A 28,000-nucleotide genomic window follows, 5' to 3' on the forward strand; every position below is an offset into this window, starting at 1 on the left:
AACGTTTATGAAAGCCATGTTTATTCCTATTCATTCCCCCAAAACAGCCGTTTCTATTTATACAGTCTTTACTACACAGCTACACATTGTTAAAGAATATGCTTTATAATGTTATGGCTGAGTGAGTGAGTGAGTGAGTGAGTGAGTGAGTGAGTGTGAGAGAAGTAGTACAAACTGATTCAGAGTTCACACTCAGAAGTTAGTCTTCTTTCTGCCCCTTACTTCCTTGAAAACAGCCAAGTAAATCTTATTGGATAGAATTTACCCACAAGTCATTGCTTCTCCAATATGAAGCAGGGCATTTAGGGGATTCTATTAATGACCCGGGTTGAGCCGGGTTGAGCCGGGTTAGCGTTGATGGAACCATGTGGAACATGGCTGCCTCCCGGGCTCAAAACAAAACAGAAGTTCCGTGGGTTCAGCACGTGTTGTAGGAGTCTGTGTTTTCACATGCAAACGGGATTTCTTTTAATAACAAAAAGGCTTTACATCAGCCTTCCCAATGAAAACTAGTTTGAAAATTCAAACATATTTTATGTGAAAGATATGTTTCCTGGACGATGCACCGTGCTGCCTTGTTGACAACATGACTGAGCGGCGCAGGTTACTGTGGGACGGCGCTCCTCTCTCACCACGCCACGTCCGGGGGACTTAATGCAGCTCCCTTATCGGTAGTCATCCTACTAACTTAGTGACAGTCCTTCATCTGTCTCCTCTCCTACCACCGGCCTGTCATTGTAATGCCAGTCCCATGGTACTCCGCTCCGTGGGCGGGTATCACAGACACCCCAAGGTCCTAGATCATGCCGGCCAACCAGGGAGGAAGGAAGAGACCGATGGTACCCAGCAGACACACGATGATAAACATCCACAGGAAGATACGGTCGATCACCATGGCAACGTACTTCCAGTCTTCCTTCACCTAAATGGAGAGACACACTTTTTAAAAACTTTTTAGTCAACTAAAGAAGGTGAAACAACCTAACCTAACATACGGAAATAGCAGCTATCTGCAATATGACTGTTACTCGTGTTGACTGTTTAGTTGTCATAACCACTCACACTAAAGTCAGCGTCCTCTGCCCTCAGATGGTCTGCGATGTAGTGCAGCCCCTCCAGAGCCCGTATAACGCTGGGAGACAGAGGGAACTCTACCCCTCTAGACTCTGACACCAAGTTATCTATCTTATCCGGTCGCTGGGTGGAGTTAACCCTTCTATTCACCCCTCTTCCTCCTCCTCCCCTGTCCAGGCGGTTCTGGGGCTGCCCTGCCCCTGGGGGTGGGTGGTTCTGCTGGGGTGGAGGAGTGGAGCCCGGGGGTCTGGGTGACGGAGGGCGGAAGGAGAAGTACGAGGTCAAAGCCCCCAGCTCCAGGTCCTCATAACAGGGCGTCCGTCTCTGGGGATCCTCCGTGGTCCCACCTCCTCCATCCCGAAGCCAGCTGGCTGAGGTGCTGAGGCAGGGAGGACGGACTAGGCCTGAATGAAGGAATTCATTCATTAATTGATCATTGGATTTGATACATTTAAACTACATATAAAGTTGCCTCGGTCATGGGACAACAAAACATATATAGAGGGCCAGTTTCCCGGACACATGTTTGTGCCTGGTTTAGGACTAAGAAGCACTTTCAGTAGAAAATCACCATTAAAGAATGGTTAATAGTTCTGGAACCAGGCTTTACCTGTTGTCCTGGAAACCGGACCTAAAAATCACAGTCTACCAACGTGTTGTTCATGGTCCTGTTATTACCACCTGGTAGTCTTGTGGTGGTGGTCCGTCCCTGGTGCCGTGCCACTGCTGCCCCCTGCTGGAGCAACAACAACCTGCGTCTCCGTCCGTCCGGCGCGGGCCGCCTCATGAACAGCCACCTGGGGATCAGGTCCAGGAAGACAGAGTGGACCCAGCGAGGCATCTTATGGGTCCCCGGGGAGCGGTGGTGGACGTTGAGGACAAACACGGTGATGACGATGGAGAGAGTGACGAAGATCATGGTGAAGAGGAGATACTCTCCAATCAGAGGGATGACCAGGGAGGTGGAAGGGATGATCTCCGTGATGAGGAGCAGGAAGACGGTAAGGGAGAGGAGGACGGAGATACACAGAGTGATCTTCTCCCCACAGTCTGGAACAAGAAGGAGGAAGAGGGGGAGGAGGAGGACAAGGAAGGAGAGGAGAAGAACGAGTAGGAAGAGGACGAGGGGGAGGAGGAGGTTCAAGAGGAGGGGGGAGAGAAGGAAGATGAGGACGGAGAGGAGGGGGAAGAGGAAGAGGAGGAACAGGAGGGGAAAGAGGAAGAAGAGGATGTGGGGGAAGACGAGGAGGAGGGAGAGGAGGAACAGGAGGGGGAGGAGGAAGGAGAGGATGTGGGGGAAGACGAGGAGGAGGAACAGGAGGGAGAGGAGGAACAGGAGGGGGAGGAGTAAGGAGAGGGGGAAGAGGAAGAAGAGGAGGAGGGGGAAGACGAGGAGGAGGAACAGGAGGGAGAGGAGGAAGGGGATGGGAAAAATACTTTTTGGTCCATCTTGCAGAGAACGGAAATGTATTTTTACACACAACCCAACCCCCCAAAACACACACACACGCATGCACGCACGCACACACACACACACACGCACGCACACACACACACACACGCACACCCCAAGAGGTTGGCAGCAACGAGTAAGCTACAATGCAATATCCCTGGAACAGTTGTTAGGTGCCTTACTCAAGGGCACAATAGCAGGAGAGGGTATTTAGGATGACACCTCACTCTACACCAGGTTTTCCCATCAGAGCTGGGGACGTTAGCTGGTAAGCAATGGGGGTATTAGCTAAAATGTCAGAAATTCTATTTACACACCAGTGTTCTACCAAAACTAAACTGTTTCCAGAACCAAATTGAGTAGCTGGACAGTAGCTGGTTCTGGGTATTGAGGAATAGGTCACTACCGGCCTACAGAAACAACACGCACACACATTCACACACACACATTCACACACACATTCACACACACATTCACACACACATTCACACACATATGTCAGCAACACTGGTCCTTCAGCTCAGACCACTTCTGTTTTTCTGGGGCGATGGCAGAGAGGGAAATGGTTGTAAGTTGTCTTTCAGTTTCACCACAGAATCTCAACAAAAGGAACAGAGTAATTTCCCACGTTTTTTTTGTTTTTGTAACTAAACAACATACAGCTTTGTTACCATGGCAAAGATAGTCTATACTAGGGCTGTTGCGGTGACTGTATTACCGCCACACCGACGGTCACGAGGCATGAAGGCAGTCAAATTCCTCGTCACCATTTAGTCATGGTAATTAGGCTTCTCCAAGCTCTGATGCTACTGATGGTCATTAGTGGCCTACCAAACTTGCCAACTGCCTGGTACTCAGCACTCTATTGTCCCTCGAATCACTCTGATATTAATACAAATGTAATCGAAAATCTAATCAAACATTTCATGCGAGCCCATGAGCTCATGTTGCACAACATTTCTATAGGCTAAGCAATTGCACGAGTGATGGCCTCTATTAAAAAGAGGAGGATCCCATCAGCTTTCTATAGGCCAGGCCTACTATATTTATTTCTCAACTTTCCTAATATAAAGCACATTGCTTATATTTACAACAGGAGTATAGCCTACCTGGCTGGCATGAAAATCAACCCAAATGAAAATCAACCAAAATCAACCATTCACTATTTAACTGCATAGATGACGTGTATTTTTTCACGCTGACCCTGTTTCCAGACAGGTGCATGATAATGGTCCATTCTAAATCAAAACTAATTTCACATGTACAGTACCAGTCAAAAGTTTTAGAACACCTGCTCATTCAAAGGTTTTTCTTCATTTGTACTTTTTTCTACATTGTAGAATAATAGTGAAGACATCCAAACTATGAAATAACACATATGTAGTAACTAAAAAAGTGTTAAACAAATCAAAATATATTTTAGATTTTTTAGATTCTTCAAAGTAGCCAGCCTTTGCCTTGATGACAGCTTTGCACAGTCTAGGGAATCTGGCCACAATACGGACGCAGTGTACTGAGAAAATCTTGATCAAACAGTGATCGGATCATGTTGATCCGATGACGACAACTACATGTTAATGCAAGGTGTAACCACGGGCTTTCTGACTGTGACTCTCCAGAGGGAGGACAACAACAGGAAGTGGAGGTGTCAGTAGACTGAGAGGAGAGAAGTGAAGACCTTCCTTGACTTCCACACAACATTCTCAGGTAGACATTATCATAGTTATTTCCCATTTCATCAACAAGTAATCAATCTGCCACGCTAGCACACTGTAGAAATAGAAACTGTTTCCAAATGGGAAGTGACTATAAATGTTGAATTTGTACTTTTTACTGTAGTTTTGAGTCCATCAGTGTCCCTCGGTGTCCCCCTGGTGGTTGGAGTTTTATTTTATTTTACACAACAACAATGCAGTGTCCGACATGTAATGGGATTACTGTTCATTTCAGAGAGGTTAGCACCCTCTAGTGGTGGTAGTCATGCTAGTCCCACAATAACATTGTACTCATCATAGATAGTCAATTATTGAGAATCAGCATTTAACTGTGAGAGTACATAAGTATTTTCACGGTTTGTCCCTTTATCCACTAAAATGATACTATTTGACTAATTGTTAGTTGTCTGTGTTCCAGACGAGGCTGGTGAGGGGAGGTCGGCCCGTAATAACGTCTGAAATGGAATGGTGTCAACGTGGATACCACGGGTTTGATGCCATTCCATTGATTCCGTTCCGGACATTACTATAAGCCCATCCTCCCATTTATAAGTGCCACCAGCCACCGCTGGTATTCACCCATCTTCTAATGTGACCAACGTCCCTCTGTGATGCAAAATACCATTCTGTCATGGTCCCTTATGTGTGCTGTAGTTTTGTTCTCTTATTGATCGAGTAAAAGAGGATATAAATGTTTTTACAATTGATGTTCATCTACGGTCGCTAGTGAACACACCCCTTTGCACATATATATATATATATATATATATATATATATTTTTACATTTCTCTGCTTTAAAATTATATTGAAAAACAAAAGGGTTAAGTTCGATTTTCTTTTTCCCTTACAGATCAACACAACCTAGTCTACATTTTCAAAGTGAAAAGAAAAATTCTAAATGATGGGTTCTATTCAATCAGATCCGCTTTAGCTGACATCCGCATAGTGGTTCCCTGCATTATACCTAAAGCGGACATTGCCATTGGCTGCACGGAGTCTCATTAACATAATCCCATTCAGCCTTGTTTACAAATTAGAACAGTGGAATTTGAGATGTAATCTACACCTCAATTAGGATGACTGAAAGCCTTATTATTTTGTTGAATGATATTTTTAAATTTGAGTGTAAAAAAATTATATGTAGCCTACACGTTCTTGTTCTGAACTTCTAACGTGAGTCGGGCGGATGTGGCTTCATGATCACAATAAGCAGCTGCTCACTGTCCTACACGGTTCCACCTCCAACACCGCCAAAACATCTGCTATATGCTGGGGGATCTGCTATCGTCGTTTAATGCTTGAATCTGATTGAATCTAGGCCCTAGATTTGTGGGTGTGTTTTTCACAGTGTGTCTTAGGAATTAACATTTGTGGGTGTGTTTTTCACAGTGTGTCTTAGGAATTAACATTTGTGGGTGTGTTTTTCACAGTGTGTCTTAGGAATTAACATTTGTGGGTGTGTTTTTCACAGTGTGTCTTAGGAATTAACATCTGTGGGTGTGTTTTTCTCAGTGTGTCTTAGGAATTAACATGTGTGGGTGTGTTTTTCACAGTGTGTCTTAGGAATTAACATCTGTGGGTGTGTTTTTCTCAGTGTGTCTTAGGAATTAACATGTGTGGGTGTGTTTTTCACAGTGTGTCTTAGGAATTAACATTTGTGGGTGTGTTCTTCACAGTGTGTCTTAGGAATTAACATTTGTGGGTGTGTTTTTCACAGTGTGTCTTAGGAATTAACATTTGTGGGTGTGTTTTTCACAGTGTGTCTTAGGAATTAACATTTGTGTAATTGTCCCGCAGAAAATTACAACTTTATGCCAGGGTTAGATTTTCTTTTAGATTCATTTTATTATCTAGATCCTAACGAATTGACCAGTCCCTGCTGGTGACAAGCATACCCATAACATGATGCTGCCACCACAATATTTAAAAATACAGAAAGGATTGACAACATTGCATTCACTCCACATTACTGTATGACAAAGTGAAAAGAAGGAAAACTGTGTTAATTAAAAAATCTGTTTGCAACAAGGCTGTTAAGTAATACTGCAAGACAACAGGGCAAAGCAGTTCCAATACAACGCAACACAGAGTGAAACCCTCTGCATTTTTAAGTATTTTGGAAGCATCATGTTATGGGTATGTTTGTCATCGGACTGGTGAGTTTGTCAGGATCCAAATAAACATAAAAGGAGCAAAGCCCACAATTTTTTTTATTTTTTTAAAAATGAAAATCCGCCTCAGTCTTCTGAAAACCCAACCCTTTGGTAGAGTTGTATTTTTCAACAAGACAATTACACAAATATTAATGCCAAGAGGTGTTAACTATTCCTGAGTGGTCAATCTTCATTCCTGACTAAAATGGGCTTGAAAAAAAATCAGAGACAATGGTTTAATATGCCTGTCCATCAATGATTCCCAACCACATTTACTGAGTTTGAGCAGTTTTGACAAAAACAATGGATATGTTGCCCTAAGTGTTGTGCAAAGTTGGCAGAATCTTCATCGTAAATGATTCACGGCTGTAAGGTGCTTCCCCCAATTATTAACTCTGAGGTGTGGAGATATATGGAAATATATATGGAGGCTTAAATATCCTGACCTAGTGAGAAATACATGGGGGAGGCTCAATCAAGCAAGTCGTCTTGACAACTTATGTCATCCTCGCTGGCATCAAAAGTAAAAAAAGAAAATGTCACATCTGCTCCTGCTACGCCCTCTGGTGGTCATCCGGTGTCTCCTTGACCTACAGTTCTTTCCCTGTTCTCTCTCTCCCTCTCTCTCTCTGTGATTGTTTCTGGTGTCCTTTGACAGCTCTTTGGTCTTGGCCATAGTGGAGTTTGGAGTGTGACTGTTTGAGGTTGTGGACAGGTGTCTTTTATACTGATAACAAGTTCAAACAGGTGCCATTAATACAGGTAACGAGTGGAGGACAGAGGAGCCTCTTAAAGAAGAAGTTACAGGTCTGTGAGAGCCAGAAATGTTGCTTGTTTGTAGGTGACCAAATACTTATTTTCCACCATAATTTGCAAATAAATTCATAAAAAATCCTACAATGTGATTTTCTGGATTTTTTTCCCGTCATTTTGTCTGTCATAGTTTAAGTGTAGCTATGATGAAAATTACAGGCCTCTCTCATCTTTTTAAGTGGGAGAACTTGCACAATTGGTGGCTGACTAAATACTTTTTTGCCCCACTGTACATATACATATGAGATGAGTAATGTAGGGTATGTAAACATTATATTAAGTAGCATTGTTTAAAGTGGCTAGTGATATATTTTACATCAATTTCCATCAATTCCCATTACGTATTAAAGTGGCTGGAGTTGAGTCAGTGTGTCGACAGCAGCCACTCAATGTTAGTGGTGGCTGTTTAACAGTCTGATGGCCTTGAGATAGAAGCTCCAACCTCACTCTACACTCCTGGTTTTTGCAAGTCATCTGAGCTACCCCGGTTTCTGCACTCCCCATTTCTCTGTGTTAAATAAAAAATTTTGTGCATTCATCCCGGCTTCCTCTTCTAAGTCCGCTCTTGGGTTACCCCCCCTTCGCTCATCGTAACAAAAAAAAAGAGTTGATAGGGGACAGAATGCGGTCGGAACATCAAATAATTTGGCACATACATTACTCTTACAGAATTTCCACGTGGGCGAGGATATTGGAAATTTAATCAAAGCCTATTGGATGACAACTTGTTCTTTAACCAGGACAGAATCATTTATAACTGAATTGTTCCGACATAACAGAGGTACAGCAGATCCCCTTATTGTATGGGACACTTTTAAATGTTCCTTTTTAGAGGCCATGGAATTCAACACTCATCTTTAAAACAGAAGTAATTTAAGTTAAAAGAGTTCATATTAACAAAAGGAAATAGAGGAACTAACATTACAGATACAGTGAGGGAAATAACTATTTGATCCCCTGCTGATTTTGTACGTTTGCCCACTGACAAAGAAATGATCCGTCTATAATTTTAATGGTTTATTTGAACAGTGAGAGACAGAATAACAACAACACAAATCCAGAAAAATGCTTGTCAAAAATGTTATAAATTTATTAGCATTTTAATGAGGGAAATAAGTATTTCCCTATCTTTAAAACAAGCCATAGAAAGTTGGTTGCAATTTAATCTACCAGAAAATACAGAATAAATATTATGGTTTAATTCAAATATACAAATATATGTATTTTTTAAAACTATTTTGGGGAATAAAAGTATAATATTTGTAACTGATATCATAAATAGGACTGGTGGTTATGTCACATGCAGCTAACAAAAACATATGGAAATGTCTGCTCTACCCAAAATTACAACCAACAACTAATTGCAGCATTACCGCAAAAATGGAAGAGGCAAGTAGAATGGGCGAGAAAGTAAGGAACTTAATTAATTAAAGACCAAAATTGGTTAAAGAAAATTGTGATGTTTGAAAAGGTACACCAGATTAATTTAAGGACCAAAACATTGACAGCTGTGCCATATAGATTGCAAAATAGTTGGGAAGAGATTTTCGATGGTTAATGGTTTATATGAACTAATACACAAAACGATGCTGGATTCCAAACTTTGAGTTTTTTTAATTTAAATTATTATTCCGAATTCTTGCAACCAAAAGAATGTTATGTATATATGGGGAATACAACCTTCCCGGCTTTGCAGATTTTGCTGTGATAGGATATTTTATTTTGGTATTGTCCATATGTAGCTTGTTTTTGGTCAGAAGTTCAGGAATGGATGAAGAATTGCAACATTTACCTGGAGCTAACTCTGCAGATAGCACTGCTGGGTGATTTAAAAAATCATAGTGAATCGATTAATAATATAATAATACTCTTAGCTAAATTGTTATCTCTAATTTACAATCTGTAGAATCAATGAGAATAGAAAGGATCCAAACTTTTGCGAGAAAGAATAAGAACACAAAACAACTCTGGAGGTGTGAGGACATACGCAACCAAGACATCTTGGTTTTTATCTGTAATTCATTAGGGAACATTTTCTAGACATTTCTTTTCACTTTGAAAATGTGGAGTAGAGTAGATCACCAGGGAAAGAAATCCAATTTAATGGATTGTTGGATGTAATTTAAAGGCATCAAAATGTGAAGACTGTGCAAGGGGTGTGTAGACTTTCGTTAGGCACCTTATAACAGTGCATAGTGTTTTGTAAGATGTAATAAAAAACACTTTTTTTTTTACATATGCCCTTTTTCTTCTTGCATGTATTATAGATAAAGGCATTTATTAAGCCATATTTGGTTGATGAAAGACACGTTTGGCTTTTAATTTGTGAATCAAGTCAGCATAAGAGAAATTCCTTTTTTTTTTTTATTAAATACTTTTTTACTGAAGCAGATTTAAAATAAGCTTAATGCTCTTTCAATATTTGTTACTGAATTTTTGTAACTGTTACTAACATAAACTAATACGTAGGCAATATGTACGTCAAAAATCTTAGTTGTAACAACCTGTAATGTTCCAAAACCTCCACTAGATGGGGATGTTGGCCACATTCTGAATTCTTCAAGTATTTCTCCCATCTCTCTCTTTGCCCCAACCAAGGCTCGAACCAGGGACCCTCTGAACACATCGACAACAGTCACCCATGAAGCATCGTTACCTATCGGTCCACAAAAGCCAAGCATCTTGGAGAGCAAGTGAAATAACGACTGCTTCAAAAGGTCTGAGCGAGTGAAGTCACTGACTGAAATGCTACTAGAGTCCCCCTTAACAAGCTAGCTGTGTCACACTGTTACTTTAAGAAAAATTCAGAGATTCCCTCTGTTAGCCTACTTACCTGAGGAGAGATAGAAGACTAGGACCTACCTGAGGGGAGATAGAAGACTAGGAATCTACCTGAGGGGAGATAGAAGACTAGGAATCTACCTGAGGGAAGATAGAAGACTAGGAATCTACCTGAGGGAAGATAGAAGACTAGGACCTACCTGAGGGAAGATAGAAGACCAGGACGGTGAGACAGGAGATGAGCAGACAGGGGATGATCAGGTTTATGGTGTAGAAGAGAGGCAGCCTTCTGATGATGAAGAAGTAGGTGATATCAGGGTAGATCTCATGACAGCAGTCGTACTTCTTGGTGTTGTATGTTCCCACTGCGTTGATGATGGCCCACTCTCCACTCTCCCAGTAGTTGTTCAGATCCACAGTGTTCTAGGGGATAAAGATCAACCGTCCCGCTCTATAAAGGCTTCATATGGCATACATAAAACTTCATAAGCACTGTGTAGATATAGTTGTTCAGGTCTACTGTTTTCTAGGGGACAGAGATACACTTTAATGTCCCTTAGAGGAAAATTGTCACACACTGCTGGCTCTGATTGGCTCTCAGTGTGGCTTGACAATGACAACAATGGAGTTAGCAAGAGCACAAACAGATCTGGGATCAGGCTAGTGGGCTTGACGATGACAACAATGGAGTTAGCAAGAACACAAACAGATCTGGGACCAGGCTAGTGCTAATGTAAAAAACATAAACACATAGACACATAGACAATATGTTACCTATATCATACACACCTTGTACAACACTTGTATAACATTACCACTATTGACTGACTGACTGGCTGACTGGCTGGCTGACTGGCTGACTGGCTGACTGGCTGACTGGCTGACTGGCTGGCTGACTGACTGACTGACTGGCTGACTGACTGGCTGACTGGCTGACTGACTGGCTGACTGACTGGCTGACTGACTGACTGACTGGCTGACTGACTGACTGACTGGCTGACTGACTGGCTGACTGACTGGCTGACTGACTGACTGGCTGACTGACTGACTGACTGACTGACTGACTGACTGACTGGCTGACTGACTGGCTGACTGGCTGACTGACTGACTGACTGATACAATAAATCATTTAGACAAAAATGTGCAATATGCACAAACTTCACTTTTATGCTGATGATACTGTTATTTACTGTTGTGCCTCATCTCTCACAAAAGCTTCCCAGAACTTGCAAACTGCTTTTTATACAATGGTACCTTGTGTCAATTGAAGCTTATCCTCAATACTGACAAAACTAAACTAAGGGTGTTTTCTAAAGCAAGAAATAGACCTCTGAACCTTTCACCTATTACTACCTGTCAGGGCAAGGAGATTGAGGTTGTAACCTCATATAAATATCTTGGAATTTTAATTGATGACGGCCTATGTTTTAAATTGCACAAAAAAATTGAAGCTGAAATTGGGATTTTATTTTAGGAATACGGCCTGTTTTTCTTTTGAAGCCAGAAGGAGGCTAATGTCAGCTACATTTATGCCTTTACTAGACTATGGGGATATTTTATATATGAATGCTTCCGCTCAGTGTTTGAGATCAATTGACACCCTTTACCATGGCACTTTGAGATTTATTTTAAACTGCAAAACCCTTACGCACCACTGCACTTTGTATACCAGGGTTGGCTGGCCTTCTCTAGTCACCCGTAGGCTCAGTCACTGGTATACTTTTATTTACAAAGCCATTTTGGGTTTACTACCTTTTTATTTGGGCATTTTTATTGTTCAGAAATGTGGTGGGTTGTCTCTTCGTTCGCTGGACTTTATCCTGCTAACTGTTCCAAATGTCCCAACTGAATTTGGTAAAAGGGCTTTTATGTACTCTGCGCCATCGTCTTGGAACGCCTTACAAAATACTTTTAAACTGGAAGAACTTGTCCCGATTGGTGTTATTAAATCACTGATGAAGGATTTTGAGGCTGATTCCCTGACCTGTCATTGTTTTTAATTTGCTGTTTTATACTCCTGTGAATTCAATGGTTTTTACTAGATTACTTGTAGTTTTTCATGTTGTCTGTCTCTAATTTTTGTAATGACTTGGTGCTGCCTATCTTGGCCAGGACGCTCTTGAAAAAGAGATTTCAGATCTCAATGAGCCCTTCCTGGTTATATAAAGGTTTTAAAAATATATATATAATATAATAATAACAAAATAAAACTCCATACCTCGATTCGTTCCAGGTCAATCTTAGCCTTGTCGTAAGTCCAGGAACCAAACTTCATCTTGCAGTTCTGCTGGTCGAAGGGGAAGAAGGTAACGTCTATAGAGCAGGAGGACTTATAGATGGCCGGGGGAACCCAGCGCACCTTCCCATTGTGGAACAGGTGGGCCTTGGTCATGTGGGTTACGGCGAACTCACCGTCCGCACTGGAGGGAGGAGAGGAGAGCAGAACACAACACAACAGAAAATAGGTTACTGAAGTAATTGTACACGTGAGTCGGCGTCCTATAGCACGGCTGTGCTGCAGTCGTACGTACGAGTCAATAGCCGAATACCCGTATATCATTGGCATAGTTGCCAGGCAAAATGATCACGGTATTGGGGTAAGGGAGAGAAGAAAAAACACATCTGTTTTGCAAGCGGTACGTTCACGATAGGCTCTTGTCTATTCAGCTGTGACCGTTTTGTCGTTGGACACGCTCTGCTGTACGATAGACAGTTTCGTTTGGAGTTGAGTCGGCTCTCTCCAATCTCTGTCCCTCTCCCATAGGCGACATGTGAGTTTCCAGGTTTGGTGAAGCTAAATACACCTTTATATTAGAGTATTCCATGCATCTGTCATTCCATTTACAGACTCATGTATGATATCTACTATTCCTAATGGGATAGTCATAATGTAGGCTAATTATATAACACTCAATCACTGTTGGCAACAAAAAAAAGACAGCAGTGTTCAATACATGGCTGAGCACCTGGTGGTGTAGAGTAGGCCTTATGACATGGCTGAGCGCCTGGTGGTGTAGAGTAGGCCTTATGACATGGCTGAGCACCTGGTGGTGTAGAGTAGGCCTTCTGACATGGCTGAGCGCCTGGTGGTGTAGAGTAGGCCTTATGGCATGGCTGAGCGGGGATGTCGGCCAACCAGGGATGTCGGCCAAATCAGCAACATTTACGTCTCCTTAAAAACAGCCTATAAAAAAATTACAAAACACTTTTCCTCGTGTTTCGATGTGTAGCATATGCACAACTTTATATCTAATTGTTTTTATTGTTTTTTTTCCCGTTACGAAAACAATAATTGTCCACCTCACGGTTCAGCTGTCAAGAGATTTGAGCACTAAATGTATCAGGGCATTGCATGCATAGACCTATAGACTTAGGAGTCCACTGTATGATATTAATATGAAATTAATCTAAAAAGGAAGAGAAGCTAAGGCCTAGCCCCAGAGAGAGATAGACATTCATATAAAGGACGAGAAGCTAAGGCCTTGCTCCAGAGAGAGATAGAGAAATATTCATATTAAGGATGAGAAGCTAAGGCCTTGCCCCAGAGAGAGATAGAGATTCATATAAAGGAAGAGAAGCTAAGGCCTTGCCCCAGAGAGAGATAGACATTCATATAAAGGACGAGAAGCTAAGGCCTAGCCCCAGAGAGAGATAGACATTCATATAAAGGACGAGAAGCTAAGGCCTTGCCCCAGAGAGAGATAGACATTCATATAAAGGACGAGAAGCTAAGGCCTTGCCCCAGAGAGAGATAGAGAAAGATTCATATAAAGGACGAGAAGCTAAGGCCTTGCCCCAGAGAGAGATAGACATTCATATAAAGGACGAGAAGCTAAGGCCTTGCCCCAGAGAGAGATAGACATTCATATAAAGGACGAGAAGCTAAGGCCTTGCCCCAGAGAGAGATAGAAATTCATATAAAGGATGAGAAGCTAAGGCCTAGCCCCAGAGAGAGATAGAGAAAGATTCATATAAAGGACGAGAAGCTAAGGCCTAGCCCCAGAGAGAGATAGAGATTCATATAAAGGACGAGAAGCTAAGGCCTTGCCCCAGAGAGAGATAGACATTCATATAAAGGACGAGAAGCTAAGGCCTAGCCCCAGAGAGAGATAGACATTCATATAAAGGACGAGAAGCTAAGGCCTAGCCCCAGAGAGAGATAGACATTCATATAAAGGACGAGAAGCTAAGGCCTTGCCCCAGAGAGAGATAGACATTCATATAAAGGACGAGAAGCTAAGGCCTTGCCCCAGAGAGAGATAGAGAAAGATTCATATAAAGGACGAGAAGCTAAGGCCTTGCCCCAGAGAGAGATAGACATTCATATAAAGGACGAGAAGCTAAGGCCTTGCCCCAGAGAGAGATAGACATTCATATAAAGGACGAGAAGCTAAGGCCTTGCTCCAGAGAGAGATAGAGAAGTATTCATATAAAGGACGAGAAGCTAAGGCCTAGCCCCAGAGAGAGATAGACATTCATATAAAGGAAGAGAAGCTAAGGCCTTGCCCCAGAGAGAGATAGACATTCATATAAAGGACGAGAAGCTAAGGCCTTGCCCCAGAGAGAGATAGACATTCATATAAAGGATGAGAAGCTAAGGCCTAGCCCCAGAGAGAGATAGAGAAAGATTCATATAAAGGACGAGAAGCTAAGGCCTAGCCCCAGAGGAAGATAGACATTCATATAAAGGACGAGAAGCTAAGGCCTTGCCCCAGAGAGAGATAGACATTCATATAAAGGACGAGAAGCTAAGGCCTTGCCCCAGAGAGAGATAGACATTCATATAAAGGACGAGAAGCTAAGGCCTTGCCCCAGAGAGAGATAGAGATTCATATAAAGGACGAGAAGCTAAGGCCTAGCCCCAGAGAGAGATAGAAATTCATATAAAGGATGAGAAGCTAAGGCCTTGCCCCAGAGAGAGATAGAGATTCATATAAAGGATGAGAAGCTAAGGCCTTGCCCCAGAGAGAGATAGACATTCATATAAAGGACGAGAAGCTAAGGCCTTGCCCCAGAGAGAGATAGACATTCATATAAAGGAAGAGAAGCTAAGGCCTTGCCCCAGAGAGAGATAGAGAAAGATTCATATAAAGGACGAGAAGCTAAGGCCTAGCCCCAGAGAGAGATAGACATTCATATAAAGGACGAGAAGCTAAGGCCTAGCCCCAGAGAGAGATAGACATTCATATAAAGGACGAGAAGCTAAGGCCTTGCCCCAGAGAGAGATAGAGAAAGATTCATATAAAGGAAGAGAAGCTAAGGCCTAGCCCCAGAGAGAGATAGACATTCATATAAAGGATGAGAAACTAAGGCCTTGCCCCAGAGAGAGATAGACATTCATATAAAGGACGAGAAGCTAAGGCCTTTCCCCAGAGAGAGATAGACATTCATATAAAGGATGAGAAGCTAAGGCCTTGCCCCAGAGAGAGATAGACATTCATATAAAGGATGAGAAGCTAAGGCCTTGCCCCAGAGAGAGATAGACATTCATATAAAGGATGAGAAGCTAAGGCCTAGCCCCAGAGAGAGATAGAGAAATATTCATATAAAGGACGAGAAGCTAAGGCCTAGCCCCAGAGAGAGATAGACATTCATATAAAGGACGAGAAGCTAAGGCCTTGTCCCAGAGAGAGATAGACATTCATATAAAGGACGAGAAGCTAAGGCCTTGCCCCAGAGAGAGATAGACATTCATATAAAGGACGAGAAGCTAAGGCCTTGCCCCAGAGAGAGATAGACATTCATATAAAGGACGAGAAGCTAAGGCCTTGCCCCAGAGAGAGATAGACATTCATATAAAGGACGAGAAGCTAAGGCCTTGCCCCAGAGAGAGATAGACATTCATATAAAGGACGAGAAGCTAAGGCCTTGCCCCAGAGAGAGATAGACATTCATATAAAGGATGAGAAGCTAAGGCCTGGCCCCAGAGAGAGATAGAGAAAGATTCATATAAAGGACGAGAAGCTAAGGCCTAGCCCCAGAGGGAGATAGACATTCATATAAAGGACGAGAAGCTAAGGCCTTGCCCCAGAGAGAGATAGACATTCGTATAAAGGACGAGAAGCTAAGGCCTTGCCCCAGAGAGAGATAGACATTCATATAAAGGACAAGAAGCTAAGGCCTTGCTCCAGAGAGAGATAGAGAAATATTCATATTAAGGATGAGAAGCTAAGGCCTAGCCCCAGAGAGAGAGAGAAATTCATATAAAGGAAGAGAAGCTAAGGCCTTGCCCCAGAGAGAGATAGAGATTCATATAAAGGACGAGAAGCTAAGGCCTTGCTCCAGAGAGCGATAGAGAAAGATTCATATAAAGGACGAGAAGCTAAGGCCTAGCCCCAGAGAGAGATAGACATTCATATAAAGGACGAGAAGCTAAGGCCTTGCTCCAGAGAGCGATAGAGAAAGATTCATATAAAGGACGAGAAGCTAAGGCCTAGCTCCAGAGAGCGATAGAGATTCATATATGTGGTTAATATCCAAGAGAGGAACTTCATCATCAAGTCTTCGACCCAAACTGTCTTAATAATCAGTTGTGGTAAACTGTTGGTTGTTGGGTTGAGCACACAGAGATGGACACAGAGACAGGGAGGTTCTAGTCAGAAAACACGACTTTACAAGGCAACAAAAAATAAACAAAATAAGTTAGGGTTGGCTCGGTCCTTCACATATTCGGCTCTGTGTGTAACGGTTTTCCTCCTCTTCTGAGGAGGAGTAGGAAATATCAGACCAATGCGCAGGTAAGTGTCTATAATATATTTATTAAGCTGAACACTGAAAACAAAAGAACAAGAGAAATAAATGAAAACCGAAACAGTTCTGTATGGTACAACACAGACACAGAAAACAACTACCCACAAATCATAGTGGAAAAACAGGCTGCCTAAGTATGGTTCTCAATCAGAGCCTGATTGACAGCTGCCTCTGATTGGGAACCATACCAGGCCAAACACATAGAAATAGAAAGCCTAGAAAACACAACATAGAATGCCCACCCCAACTCACGCCCTATCCAAACTAAAACAGACACATAAAAAAGGAACTAAGGTCAGGACGTGACACTGTGCCTTCGGTAGCTCGTTCCCCTCTGTAGAATTACTCCTTGCCTCTCTCTTTTTCTCCCCCGCGGTGTGCCACGGTGCTCCATTTATGTGGGTTGCACGGATGGTTGGCACTCTCCCCTAATTGGTGCCATCAGTGTCAGGTTGCCCAGCCCGAGGGAGACAATGTTGTGTCACGTCCCTCCCCTTTATCACCAACAACCAGGGTCGACCTCCCGGGATACCACCCTGACCGAGAGGGAAGCGTACTCAGGGCTAGGTTTGCATCCCTCCTGGAGAGGGCATCAGGAACCAGCAGGAGATGTGGTCATTTGTGTCCGTACCTCTTGCCATCCACACGAGGGGGGCATGGTCAGTGATCAGGGTTTACTTCTTCCAGAGGAGGTAATACTTGAGGGTGTGCAGTGCCCACTTCATGGCGAGGCACTCCTTCTTGACAATCAAGTATTTCTTCTACCTTGGGAGGAGCTTCCTGCTGACATACATGATTGGGTGTTCCTCACCTTCCTGCTCTTGGGACAAGACTGCCCCACCTCTGTGTCAGACGCGTCTGTCTGTTCCAGGAGGTGATTTGAGAAGTCCGGGGTAATGAGTACCAGATGTGAACATAGCGCGTCGATCAGGGCCTGTAACGCCACCTCTGTGTCCTCCGTCCATTGTACCGTCTGGGGTAGGCGTGCCTTTGTCAAGTCTGTGAGAGGAGAAACTATTGTGGCAAAGTTAGGTACAAATTGACTGTAGTAGCCTGATAACCCCAGGAACGACTTCACCTGCTTCTTGGTTTGGGGGACTGGCCATTCCCTGATGACGGCAATTTGTTCTTCTTCTTGGGGCTTCACGTTTCCCGATTCTATAGCCCAGGTACTCTACCTCGACATTGCCCAGCTTGCACTTGTGGGGTTTCGAGGTCAGCCCCGCATCGCTTGGTGCTTCCACCACCGCCTGTAGCCTACAGAGATGCGACTCCCAACTGTCACTGTGCACGATTATATCATCCAAAAATGCAGCAGCAGGTTCTACTGCTGCTGCATATTTGGATGATATAATCGGGTTCTACTGTGGCCGGGTTCATGTTGCACACAGCGCCTCTTGTGCATGCCATCTCTTCAGTATGTTCACATGGTAAAGCTGGAGGGGTTGGCAGACCTTGTAATTGACGTCGCCTACCCTCTTGACGATGTCATAGGGCCCATGCCACGTAGCCAGGAATTTGCTCTCTGTTTTGGGGATCAGCACCAAGGCCTTCTCACCTGGGTGGAACTCTCGTGGTTGGGCCCCCCGGGTGTATACTCGCTCCTGAGCGTGTTGCGCTTGGGCCATGTGCTCCCCTTCATGGGCAAGGGAACCAAAGGGTCTCTATAATGTGCCCTCGGGGCTGGCCAAATCGCCTTCAATCCTCTCTCTCATCTCCTCCACATGTTTCACCATGACGAGAAAGGGGGTCGGTTGGTCCTCCCAGACCTCCTTGGCTAGGTCCAGTAGTCCGGGGGACTGACGACCATACAGGAGCTCAAAGGTGGAGAACCCAGTGAACGCTTGGGGTACATCGCGCACTGAGAACATCAAGTGAGGCAGCAGCTGATCCCAGTTCCTCCCATCTCACTCAATGACCTTCTTCAGCATCTGCTTTAGGTTCTTATTGAAGCGTTCGACTAGCCTGTCCATTTGTGGATGGTACACGCTGATCCTCATCTGTTTGATTGCAGACATGTTTCATTACACGAGACATGAATGCGATGCCCTGGTCCGTCAGGATTTCCCGTGGGATACCCACCCGGCTCAATAAATGGAAGCGCTTCTACACGATACCTTTTGCTGCGGCCGTGCGTAACATTGGTGTATTTGGTGTCCCCTCGCTGTCTTCACCAACGGACCCACCAGATCCATCGCCACCTGCTTAAACGGCATCCCTATCATGGCAGGGGAACCAAAGGGTCTCTATAATCTGCCCTCGGGGCTGTGATCTGGCACTCCGGGCAGGTACAGCACTAGTCCTCCATGGCGCGCTTGACTCCGGGCCAGAGGATCCGATTCCCAATCCCCAACCTGGTTTTCTCCATCTCTAGGTATGCCCAGAGCAGGTGCGTGTGGGCGAGCTGCAAGACAGTACTAACATACTGGGTGGGTAGGAGTAACAATTATTTTGTCTCCCAATTGCGGTTTACAACCTTATACAGTAAATTATGCTTGATGGCGAAGTGTGGGTAGCGCCACTCACTTACCCCAGGTAACAGCGCAATCATGTCCACCACAATCACCTGGCCCCTCGCGTTCTGGAGGTTGGGGTCTTTAACTGGGCCGTCTCAAACTGGCCCTTGAGGATTTTCATGTCGGATGGCCCATCTAGGGTCTCCACGTCCATAAAGGGGTGCCTGAGGTCCTCCTCTGACGATGGCTCGTTTCCCGGCACAGGTCGTCTTCCTCCTCCTGGTCCCACTCGGGCCCAGTGGACATGATACAACAGCATAGAAACCAATTGATTAAAAAAATACTACTGTATAGCCTACCAGAACCTGCATGACATTATCCATTCTAGCGCTCTCTCACAGCTTGGAAAGAAAATTGTTGTCCGTAAAACCAGTCTATTAATTCCAAATTATACAGTCAGTCCACCCTCAAAACACTAGCTTAGTAGGGAATGTTTCTTCATGCAGTGCAGCCAACCATCTATAGCTCTACATATCGTATCTAGCTGATATTTAACTGCAATTTATGAAAATTGCACATAGCCTAACAATGAAATGAAAAGTAGTCGGCTAGAGGATACATTTAACCACTATTTATTGTTGAACTCATCAGGTTTTCTGGCTAATAGCATGCACAAATGGCCTGTAAAATCAAGGTAAATTAATTGAAATTCAGCTTGAGAGACTCCCCTGGTGTGCTGAAGTCCTTCTGAGACATTATGAATTATGTGTCCATTGCACACAATTTAAATTAAGTCTTGAATGATGCGTGCAAAGATGCACCAGAGATAAGGAACAGTTGATATTGCCGCGTCTTTTGTGGAGCGATTGGTAACGATGCTTCGTGGGTGACTGTTGTTAATGTGTGCCTGGGGTCCCTGGTTCGCGCCCGGGTATGGGCGAGGGGACGGTCTAAAGTTATACTGTTACATTGATGCTGTTGACCCGGATCACTGGTTGCTGCGGAAAAGGAGGAGGTCAAAAGGGGGGTGAGTGTAACGGATGTGAAATAGCTAGCTAGTTAGCGGTGGTGCTCGCTAAATTGCGTTTCAATCGGTGACGTCACTCGCTCTGAGACCTTGAAGTAGTGGTTCCCCTTGCTCTGCAAGGGCCGTGGCTTTTGTGGAGCGATGGGTAACGATGCTTCGTGGGTGACTGTTGTTGATGTGTGCAGAGGGTCCCTGGTTCGCGCCCGGGTATGGGCGAGGGGACGATCTAAAGTTATACTTTGACATTGGTTGACAACCCAAACACTGGTTCACCAGTATGAAGAAAGAAGAAGAAGAAGTAGAAAATCGCAAACTGCTTTTTTTTTTAACAGTCAAGAACTGTTGTCCACAAAAGATGATGATCTGTTTGCATTCGTCAATGTATTGTCTGTCCAGTATTCAGACAACCTGTCCCCAGAGCTTCCTGTACAGTTCATCTCTTCCTGTACCGTGTCTGTCCAGTATCCAGACGACCTGTCCCCAGAGCTTCCTGTACAGTTCATCTCTTCCTGTACCGTGTCTGTCCAGTATTCAGACAACCTGTCCCCAGAGCTTCCTGTACAGTTCATCTCTTCCTGTACCGTGTCTGTCCAGTATCCAGACGACCTGTCCCCAGAGCTTCCTATACAGTTCATCTCTTCCTGTACCGTGTCTGTCCAGTATTCAGACAACCTGTCCCCAGAGCTTCCTGTACAGTTCATCTCTTCCTGTACCGTGTCTGTCCAGTATCCAGACGACCTGTCCCCAGAGCTTCCTATACAGTTCATCTCTTCCTGTACCGTGTCTGTCCAGTATCCAGACGACCTGTCCCCAGAGCTTCTTGTACAGTTCATCTCTTCCTGTACCGTGTCTGTCCAGTATCCAGACGACCTGTCCCCAGAGCTTCCTATACAGTTCATCTCTTCCTGTACCATGTCTGTCCAGTATCCAGACGACCTGTCCCCAGAGCTTCCTGTACCGTGTCTGTCCAGTATTCAGACAACCTGTCCCCAGAGCTTCCTGTACAGTTCATCTCTTCCTGTACCGTGTCTGTCCAGTATCCAGACGACCTGTCCCCAGAGCTTCCTATACAGTTCATCTCTTCCTGTACCGTGTCTGTCCAGTATCCAGACGACCTGTCCCCAGAGCTTCCTGTACAGTTCATCTCTTCCTGTACCGTGTCTGTCCAGTATCCAGACGACCTGTCCCCAGAGCTTCCTGTACAGTTCATCTCTTCCTGTACCGTGTCTGTCCAGTATCCAGACGACCTGTCCCCAGAGCTTCCTGTACCGTGTCTGTCCAGTATCCAGACGACCTGTCCCCAGAGCTTCCTATACAGTTCATCTCTTCCTGTACCGTGTCTGTCCAGTATTCAGACAACCTGTCCCCAGAGCTTCCTGTACAGTTAATCTCTTCCTGTACCATGTCTGTCCAGTATCCAGACGACCTGTCCCCAGAGCTTCCTATACAGTTAATCTCTTCCTGTACCGTGTCTGTCCAGTATCCAGATGACCTGTCCCCAGAGCTTCCTATACAGTTCATCTCCTTCCATAACGTGTTGAACTGCTGAATTCGAAGCACAACTCCCTTCTTCCCAGGTTCCCTGATGTTGCTACAACAACCAAGCTGTTTTCAATAACCATCCCTGTAACTGTAGCTTCTGAGGGAGATATAAAAAAAAACTAAAACTCATAAAGAACTACCTAAGAACGAAGCATTATGCTCTCGGTCTGACATGCGCTTTTAAAAAAGCATCTGAGTAAACTCTACTCATTGCACTGGTGCCGTCGTAGCCTTGACCAAAACATTTGTTCACCGATATCCCTTTATTTTCAATCAGTTCAATAATGTATTTTTGAAGGCCTGAGGCACTTTGATCAGTCACATTCCTGAAGCCCAAGAAACAATCACGTTGCCTCCAAAACACTATATATTATCTGTGTTAAGACCACATTTTACATTTAAATATGACAGGAACCTCATCAACACTTCACAGATTTTTTATTTACACACAACAGGACTCCGGAGACATATTAGAAGCCATTTTTTTTGGTAAAGACTTACGATCCTCCAGGAACCATCTCTTACACGGCAGTCTAATTGATCTCCTCCCCTCAAGCGCTACAAATCCCCTGATCACGGCTTTAATACATGCCACTAATAGCTGTGGCTAGAGACATAATGTGAATAAGTCTATCATTACATCTTCCTCCATTCACACACACACACACACACACACACACACACACACACACACACACACACACACACACACACACACACACACACACACACACACACACACACACCTTTTTAATTTCAATAACTGATCACGATCTCACAGGAGAGCTTGAGAAAGTGGAACGGTCATTAAATAATCTTGAGTTTTAATCTGACACTTTTGGCCGTGAAACTATAATTAATTTAGATGAGGAGGAAACTATACGGAGGGCTAGTATATTACTTTGGAGGGCTAGGATCAGGATAGCACGGCAGTATATTACTGGGCGAGGGCTAGGATCAGGTTAACAAGGCAGTATATTACTTGGGAGGGCTAGGATCAGGTTAACATGGCAGAATATTACTGGGGAGGGCTAGGATCAGGTTAACATGGCAGTATATTACTGGGGGGGGGGCTAGGATCAGGATAACACAACAGTATATTACTGGGGAGGGCTAGAATCAGGTTAAAACAACAGTATATTAATGGGGAGGGATAGGATCAGAATAGCACGACAGTATATTACTGGGAGGGCTAGGATCAGGTTAACAAGGCAGTATATTACTGGGGGAGGGTTGGATCAGGATAGCACGGCAGTATATTACTGGGAGGGCTAGGATCAGGATAACACAACAGTATATTACTGGGAGGGCTAGGATCAGGTTAACAAGGCAGTATATTACTGGGGGAGGGTTGGATCAGGATAGCACGGCAGTATATTACTGGGAGGGCTAGGATCAGGATAGCATGGCAGTATATTACTGGAGGAGGGCTAGGATCAGGATAACATGGCAGCATGTTACTGGGGGAGGGAGAGTAGACCTACAGCTGCTTTTTAATCATTCAAACCCCAACAACAACAGGTACAGAGATTCATGCCTCACTGTTGGACATAAAAATGTAATCTATGGTAATCGTCAGTGTTGTCATGCTCCGGAACATGTAGAAAGGAACCACAGTCGTCAGCTCATTGTTGTGGGAATTATCTTCCTCGGGAAACACTTGTCGATGTGAAGCTGAATGATTCATGAACCCAGTAGACAGTGCCGCGTACCCATTTAAATAGATGTGGAGTCTCCTGAACTCGACTTCGCTGTCACTCACTTGTTGTAGAGGACGATGTCTGGGACCCAGATGAGTTCAGACGGGACTCTGATGGACGTGACGTTGTCGTAGTCAGACGGCTTCCAGCGTAGCTTGTAGTCATTCCACTCCTAAGAGGAGAACACACACACACACACACACACACACACACAGAGAGACGAGAGGACATTCAGCGCCACAGGTCTTATCAGACAGAGTTAATTAAAGGCCTATTAATCCATAACAAACTAATAATCGTAATTAATTCACATTGAAACACCTCAGTCTCACACACATGCTATATATACTGAAAGTACTAAAACACATGCTTTATATACTGAATGGACTGAAAAACACATGCTATATATACTGAAAGTACTAAAACACATGCTATATATACCGAATGTACTGAAACACACATGCTATATATTCTGAATGTACTGAATCACCTGTTTCAGCCAGACGTTGGTGGTCATCATCTGATTCTTCTCGTCCTGCAGAAAGGAAAATACAAAAATAGGTGAATGAAAAATAGAGAGACATCAAGATAAAAATTCAGACAGAGAGAGAAGAAGAAGGACAGAGAGAGAGAGAGAGAGAAGCAGAAAGAGAGAGAGGGGGTGGGAGAGAGGGGAGAAAGAGAGAGAGAGAGAGAGAAGCAGAAAGAGAGAGAGAGGGTGGGAGAGAGTCGAGAAAGAGAGAGAGAGAGAGAAGCAGAAAGAGAGAGAGAGGGTGGGGGAGAGGGGAGAAAGAGAGAGAGAGAGAGAGAGAGAATCAGAAAGAGAGAGAGGGTGGGAGAGAGGGGAGAAAGAGAGAGAGAGAGAGAAGCAGAAAGAGAGAGAGAGGGTGGGAGAGAGGGGAGAAAGAGAGAGAGAGAGAGAGAGAGCAGCAGAAAGAGAGAGAGGGGGTGGGAGAGAGGGGAGAAAGAGAGAGAGAGAGAGAGAAGCAGAAAGAGAGAGATAGGGTGGGAGAGAGTGGAGAAAGAGAGAGAGAGAGAGAAGCAGAAAGAGAGAGAGAGGGTGGGAGAGAGGGGAGAAAGAGAGAGAGAGAGAAGCAGAAAGAGCGAGAGGGTGGGAGAGAGGGGAGAAAGAGAGATAGAGAGAGAAGCAGAAAGAGAGAGAGAGGGTGGGAGAGAGGGGATAAAGAGAGAGAGAGAGAGAGAGAGAGAGAGCAGCAGAAAGAGAGAGAGGGTGGGAGAGAGGGGAGAAAGAGAGAGAGAGAGAGAAGCAGAAAGAGAGAGAGAGAAGCAGAAAGAGAGAGAGAGAGGGAGGGAGAGAGGGGTGGGAAAGCCCAAATATGATTTATGCATATCGGGTCCTGGTGGGAAAGCCCCAAGTCCATTTCAGAACAAGTCCAACATTTTAGACATGTGAAGATCTCTAGGTCATAGGTTAACTAAATCTGGTTTAAACAAGGTTTGTTTTTGCAGGTCTATTTTCAAAATACTAAATATATTTCTTAAAATGTAAGATGGCTGCAGTATTCACAGAGGAACCATGATGCAATAGGAAAGGTTGTTAAACCTTACACCTTATAAATGTACAAATAGAGACAGCACGAGGACAATAATTAGAGACAGAGGAAGAGTGACAGAGAGAACTAGAGACAGAGAGAAAGAGAGATGGAGAAAACGAGAGAGAAAGACAGATAGAATGGGATATGGAGAAAACTAGACAGAGAGAGAGAGAAATGAGAGATGGAGAGAACTAGAGAGGGGAAGAGAGAGAGAGAGAGAGAGAGCGAGAGATGGAGAGAACTAGAGACAGAGAGAAAGAGAAAACAAGAGATGGAGAGAACTAGACACAGAGAGAGAGAGAACGAGAGATGAGAGAACTAGAGACAGAGACAGAGAAATTAAGAGAACTAGAGAGAGAGACAGGGAACGAGAGATGAGAGAACTAGAGAGAGAGAAAGAGAGAGAGAATTGGAGATGGAGAGATCTAGACAGAGGAAGAGAGAGAATGACAGATGGAGAGAACTAGAGACAGAGGAAGAGAGAACGAGAGATGGAGAGAACTAGGGACAGAGGAAGAGAGAGAGAGAGAATGACAGATGGAGAGAACTAGGGACAGGGGAAGAGAGAACGAGAGTTGGAGAGAACTAGAGACAGAGGAAGAGAGACAGAGAGAATAACAGATGGAGAGAACTAGAGACAGAGACAGAATGGGCGATGGAGAGAACTAGAGACAGAGACAGAACGGGCAATGGAGAGAACTAGGGACAGAGGAAGAGAGACAGAGAGATAGAGAACTAGAGACAGAGGAAAGAGAGACAGAGAGAATGAGAGATGGAGAGAACTAGAGACAGAGACAGAACGGGCGATGGAGAGAACTAGAGACAGAGACAGAACGGGCAATGGAGAGAACTAGGGACAGAGGAAGAGATAGGGACAGAGGAAGAGAGAACGAGAGTTGGAGAGAACTAGAGACAGAGGAAAGAGAGACAGAGAACGAGAGATGGAGAGAAAGAACGGGCAATGGAGAGAACTAGGGACAGAGATAGAGATAGGGACAGAGGAAGAGAGAACGAGAGTTGGAGAGAACTAGAGACAGAGGAAGAGAGAGAGAATAACAGATGGAGAGAACTAGAGACAGAGACAGAACGGGCGATGGAGAGAACTAGAGACAGAACGAATGATGGAGAGAACTAGGGGCAGAGGAAGAGAGAGGAAGAGCGACAGAGAACGAGAGAAGGAGAGAACTAGAGACATGAAGAGAGAACGAGTAAGACAGAGAGAGAATGAGAGATGGAGAGAACTAAAGACAGAGGAAGAGAGAGAAAAAACAAGAGATGAGAGAATGAGATGGAGAGATGGAGAGAACAAGAGAGAGGAAGATAGAGAAAACAAGACATGGAGAAAACAAGAAATAGAACGAGAGAGGGAGAGATCTAGAGAACGAGACATGGAGAAAACTAGAGACAGAACGAGAGACTGAGATCAGAGAACGAGACATGGAGAGAACTAGAGACAGAACGAGAGACGGAGAGATCTAGAGAACGAGACATGGTGAGAACTAGACAGAGGAAGAGAGAGAGAATGAGAGATGGAGAGAACAAGAGACAGAGAGAACGAGACATGGAGAGAACTAGAGACAGAACGAGAGACGGAGAGATCTAGAGAACGAGACATAGGAAGAGAGAGAGAATGAGAGATGGAGAGAACAAGAGACAGAGGAAACTAGACAGAGAGAATGAGAGATGGAGAGAACTAGAGACAGAACGAGAGACGGAGAGATCTAGAGAACGAGACATGGAGAAAACTAGACAGAGGAAGAGAGAGAGAATGAGCGACGGAGAGATAGAGAGATAGAGAGAACTAGAGACAGAGGAAGAGAGAACGAGAGAACTAGAGACAGAGGAAGAGAGAACGAGAGAACTAGAGAGAGGAAGAGAGAACGAGAGAATTAGAGACAGAGAGAACTAGACAGAGGAAGAGAGATGGAGAGAACTAGAGAGGAAGAGAGACAGAGAGAACTAGAGAGGAAGAGAGACAGAGAGAGGAAGAGAGACAGAGAGAACTAGACAGAGGAAGAGAGACAGAGAGAACTAGACAGAGAGAACTAGAGAGAGGAAGAGAGACAGAGATAACTAGAGACAGAAAGAGAGACAGAGAGAACTAGACAGAGGAAGAGAGATGGAGAGAACTAGACAGAGGAAGAGAGATAGAGAGAACTAGAGAGGAAAAGAGATAGAGAGAACTAGAGAGGAAGAGAGACAGAGAGAACTAGAGAGGAAGAGAGACAGAGAGAACGGGAGACGGAGAGTGTGCGAGAAGGTTTGTGTAACAATGTACAGTATATTCAAAACCCCTGCCACTCTCAATTTAAATTGCGGCCATGCTTGTGTGCAATACTTCTCTGTAGTTATTGACTGAAGGGTTGTTTGATTACGTTGTTTTCCACACCTTTACTCTGCTTCAAAGCCCCTGTGAGGCGACTGATGGAGATTGAAGGATTTGTTTCAGTTTGCTGTGAGAGTTCATTTAGTAACACCTGTTTTTCAATTTCATAAACAGATCTTGCCAATTACACTTAACTAACTGCTTATTCCCAACGATAAACTCATTGGGGAACAATGAGAGAATATTCAATGAATATAATTTACATAAATTCATATTTTTTGCAACAAGCTGTCAGTCAACACTGCTGCGATCCTGTGAGGTTCATTTGGACTGGTAGAGCATGACGCTTGGGTTCAGTTCCCACTGGGCCCACCCATACGAAAATGTATATACATCCTTATTCACTTTGGATGAAAATGACTGCCAAAGGGCCTATATTATTATTATTATTATACTATTATTATATTATTAGCATTATATTATTATTATAATCATAATATAACTTACCACATCGATAAGCTGTGCTATGGAGAGTCCGAACTTGACGATGACCACGTCTGAGATGTTGGGTACGGGTCTGGACCACTTGTTGTACCCGATGAAGAGCTTCTTGAACAGCTCGTCCTCCGCATGTGAATGGGCTTTCTCAAGAC

At 44.2% G+C, this 28,000-nt stretch overlaps 1 protein-coding gene across 1 annotated transcript; it reads right to left on the minus strand.

Moving 5' to 3' along the window:
- Positions 1-4: 4 nt before the first annotated feature.
- LOC139407900 (neuronal acetylcholine receptor subunit alpha-2-like) lies at positions 5-28,000 on the minus strand. Its single transcript, XM_071151776.1, has 8 exons — positions 27,855-28,000; positions 23,956-24,000; positions 23,528-23,637; positions 12,209-12,410; positions 10,191-10,413; positions 1,756-2,124; positions 1,063-1,478; positions 5-922 (listed from the first exon to the last, which is right to left on the minus strand). The coding sequence occupies exons 2-8, from the start codon at positions 23,983-23,985 to the stop codon at positions 797-799; spliced, it is 1,476 nt and encodes a 491-aa protein (XP_071007877.1). The 5' UTR covers positions 23,986-24,000; positions 27,855-28,000; the 3' UTR covers positions 5-796.

Source organism: Oncorhynchus clarkii, chromosome 4 (assembly GCF_045791955.1).
Source record: "Oncorhynchus clarkii lewisi isolate Uvic-CL-2024 chromosome 4, UVic_Ocla_1.0, whole genome shotgun sequence".
NCBI classification, from domain to species: Eukaryota; Metazoa; Chordata; class Actinopteri; order Salmoniformes; family Salmonidae; genus Oncorhynchus; species Oncorhynchus clarkii.

Coding starts and splice junctions, on each gene's coding strand:
- LOC139407900 (XM_071151776.1), bottom strand. CDS start 23,985: ATGATGACCACCAACGTCTGGCTGAAACAG. Junction 10,414..12,208: donor TTGACCTGGAACGAATCGAG/GTATGGAGTTTT, acceptor TTTATCCCCTAG/AACACTGTGGATCTGAACAA. Junction 1,479..1,755: donor CACCACCACAAGACTACCAG/GTGGTAATAACA, acceptor TCCTTCATTCAG/GCCTAGTCCGTCCTCCCTGC.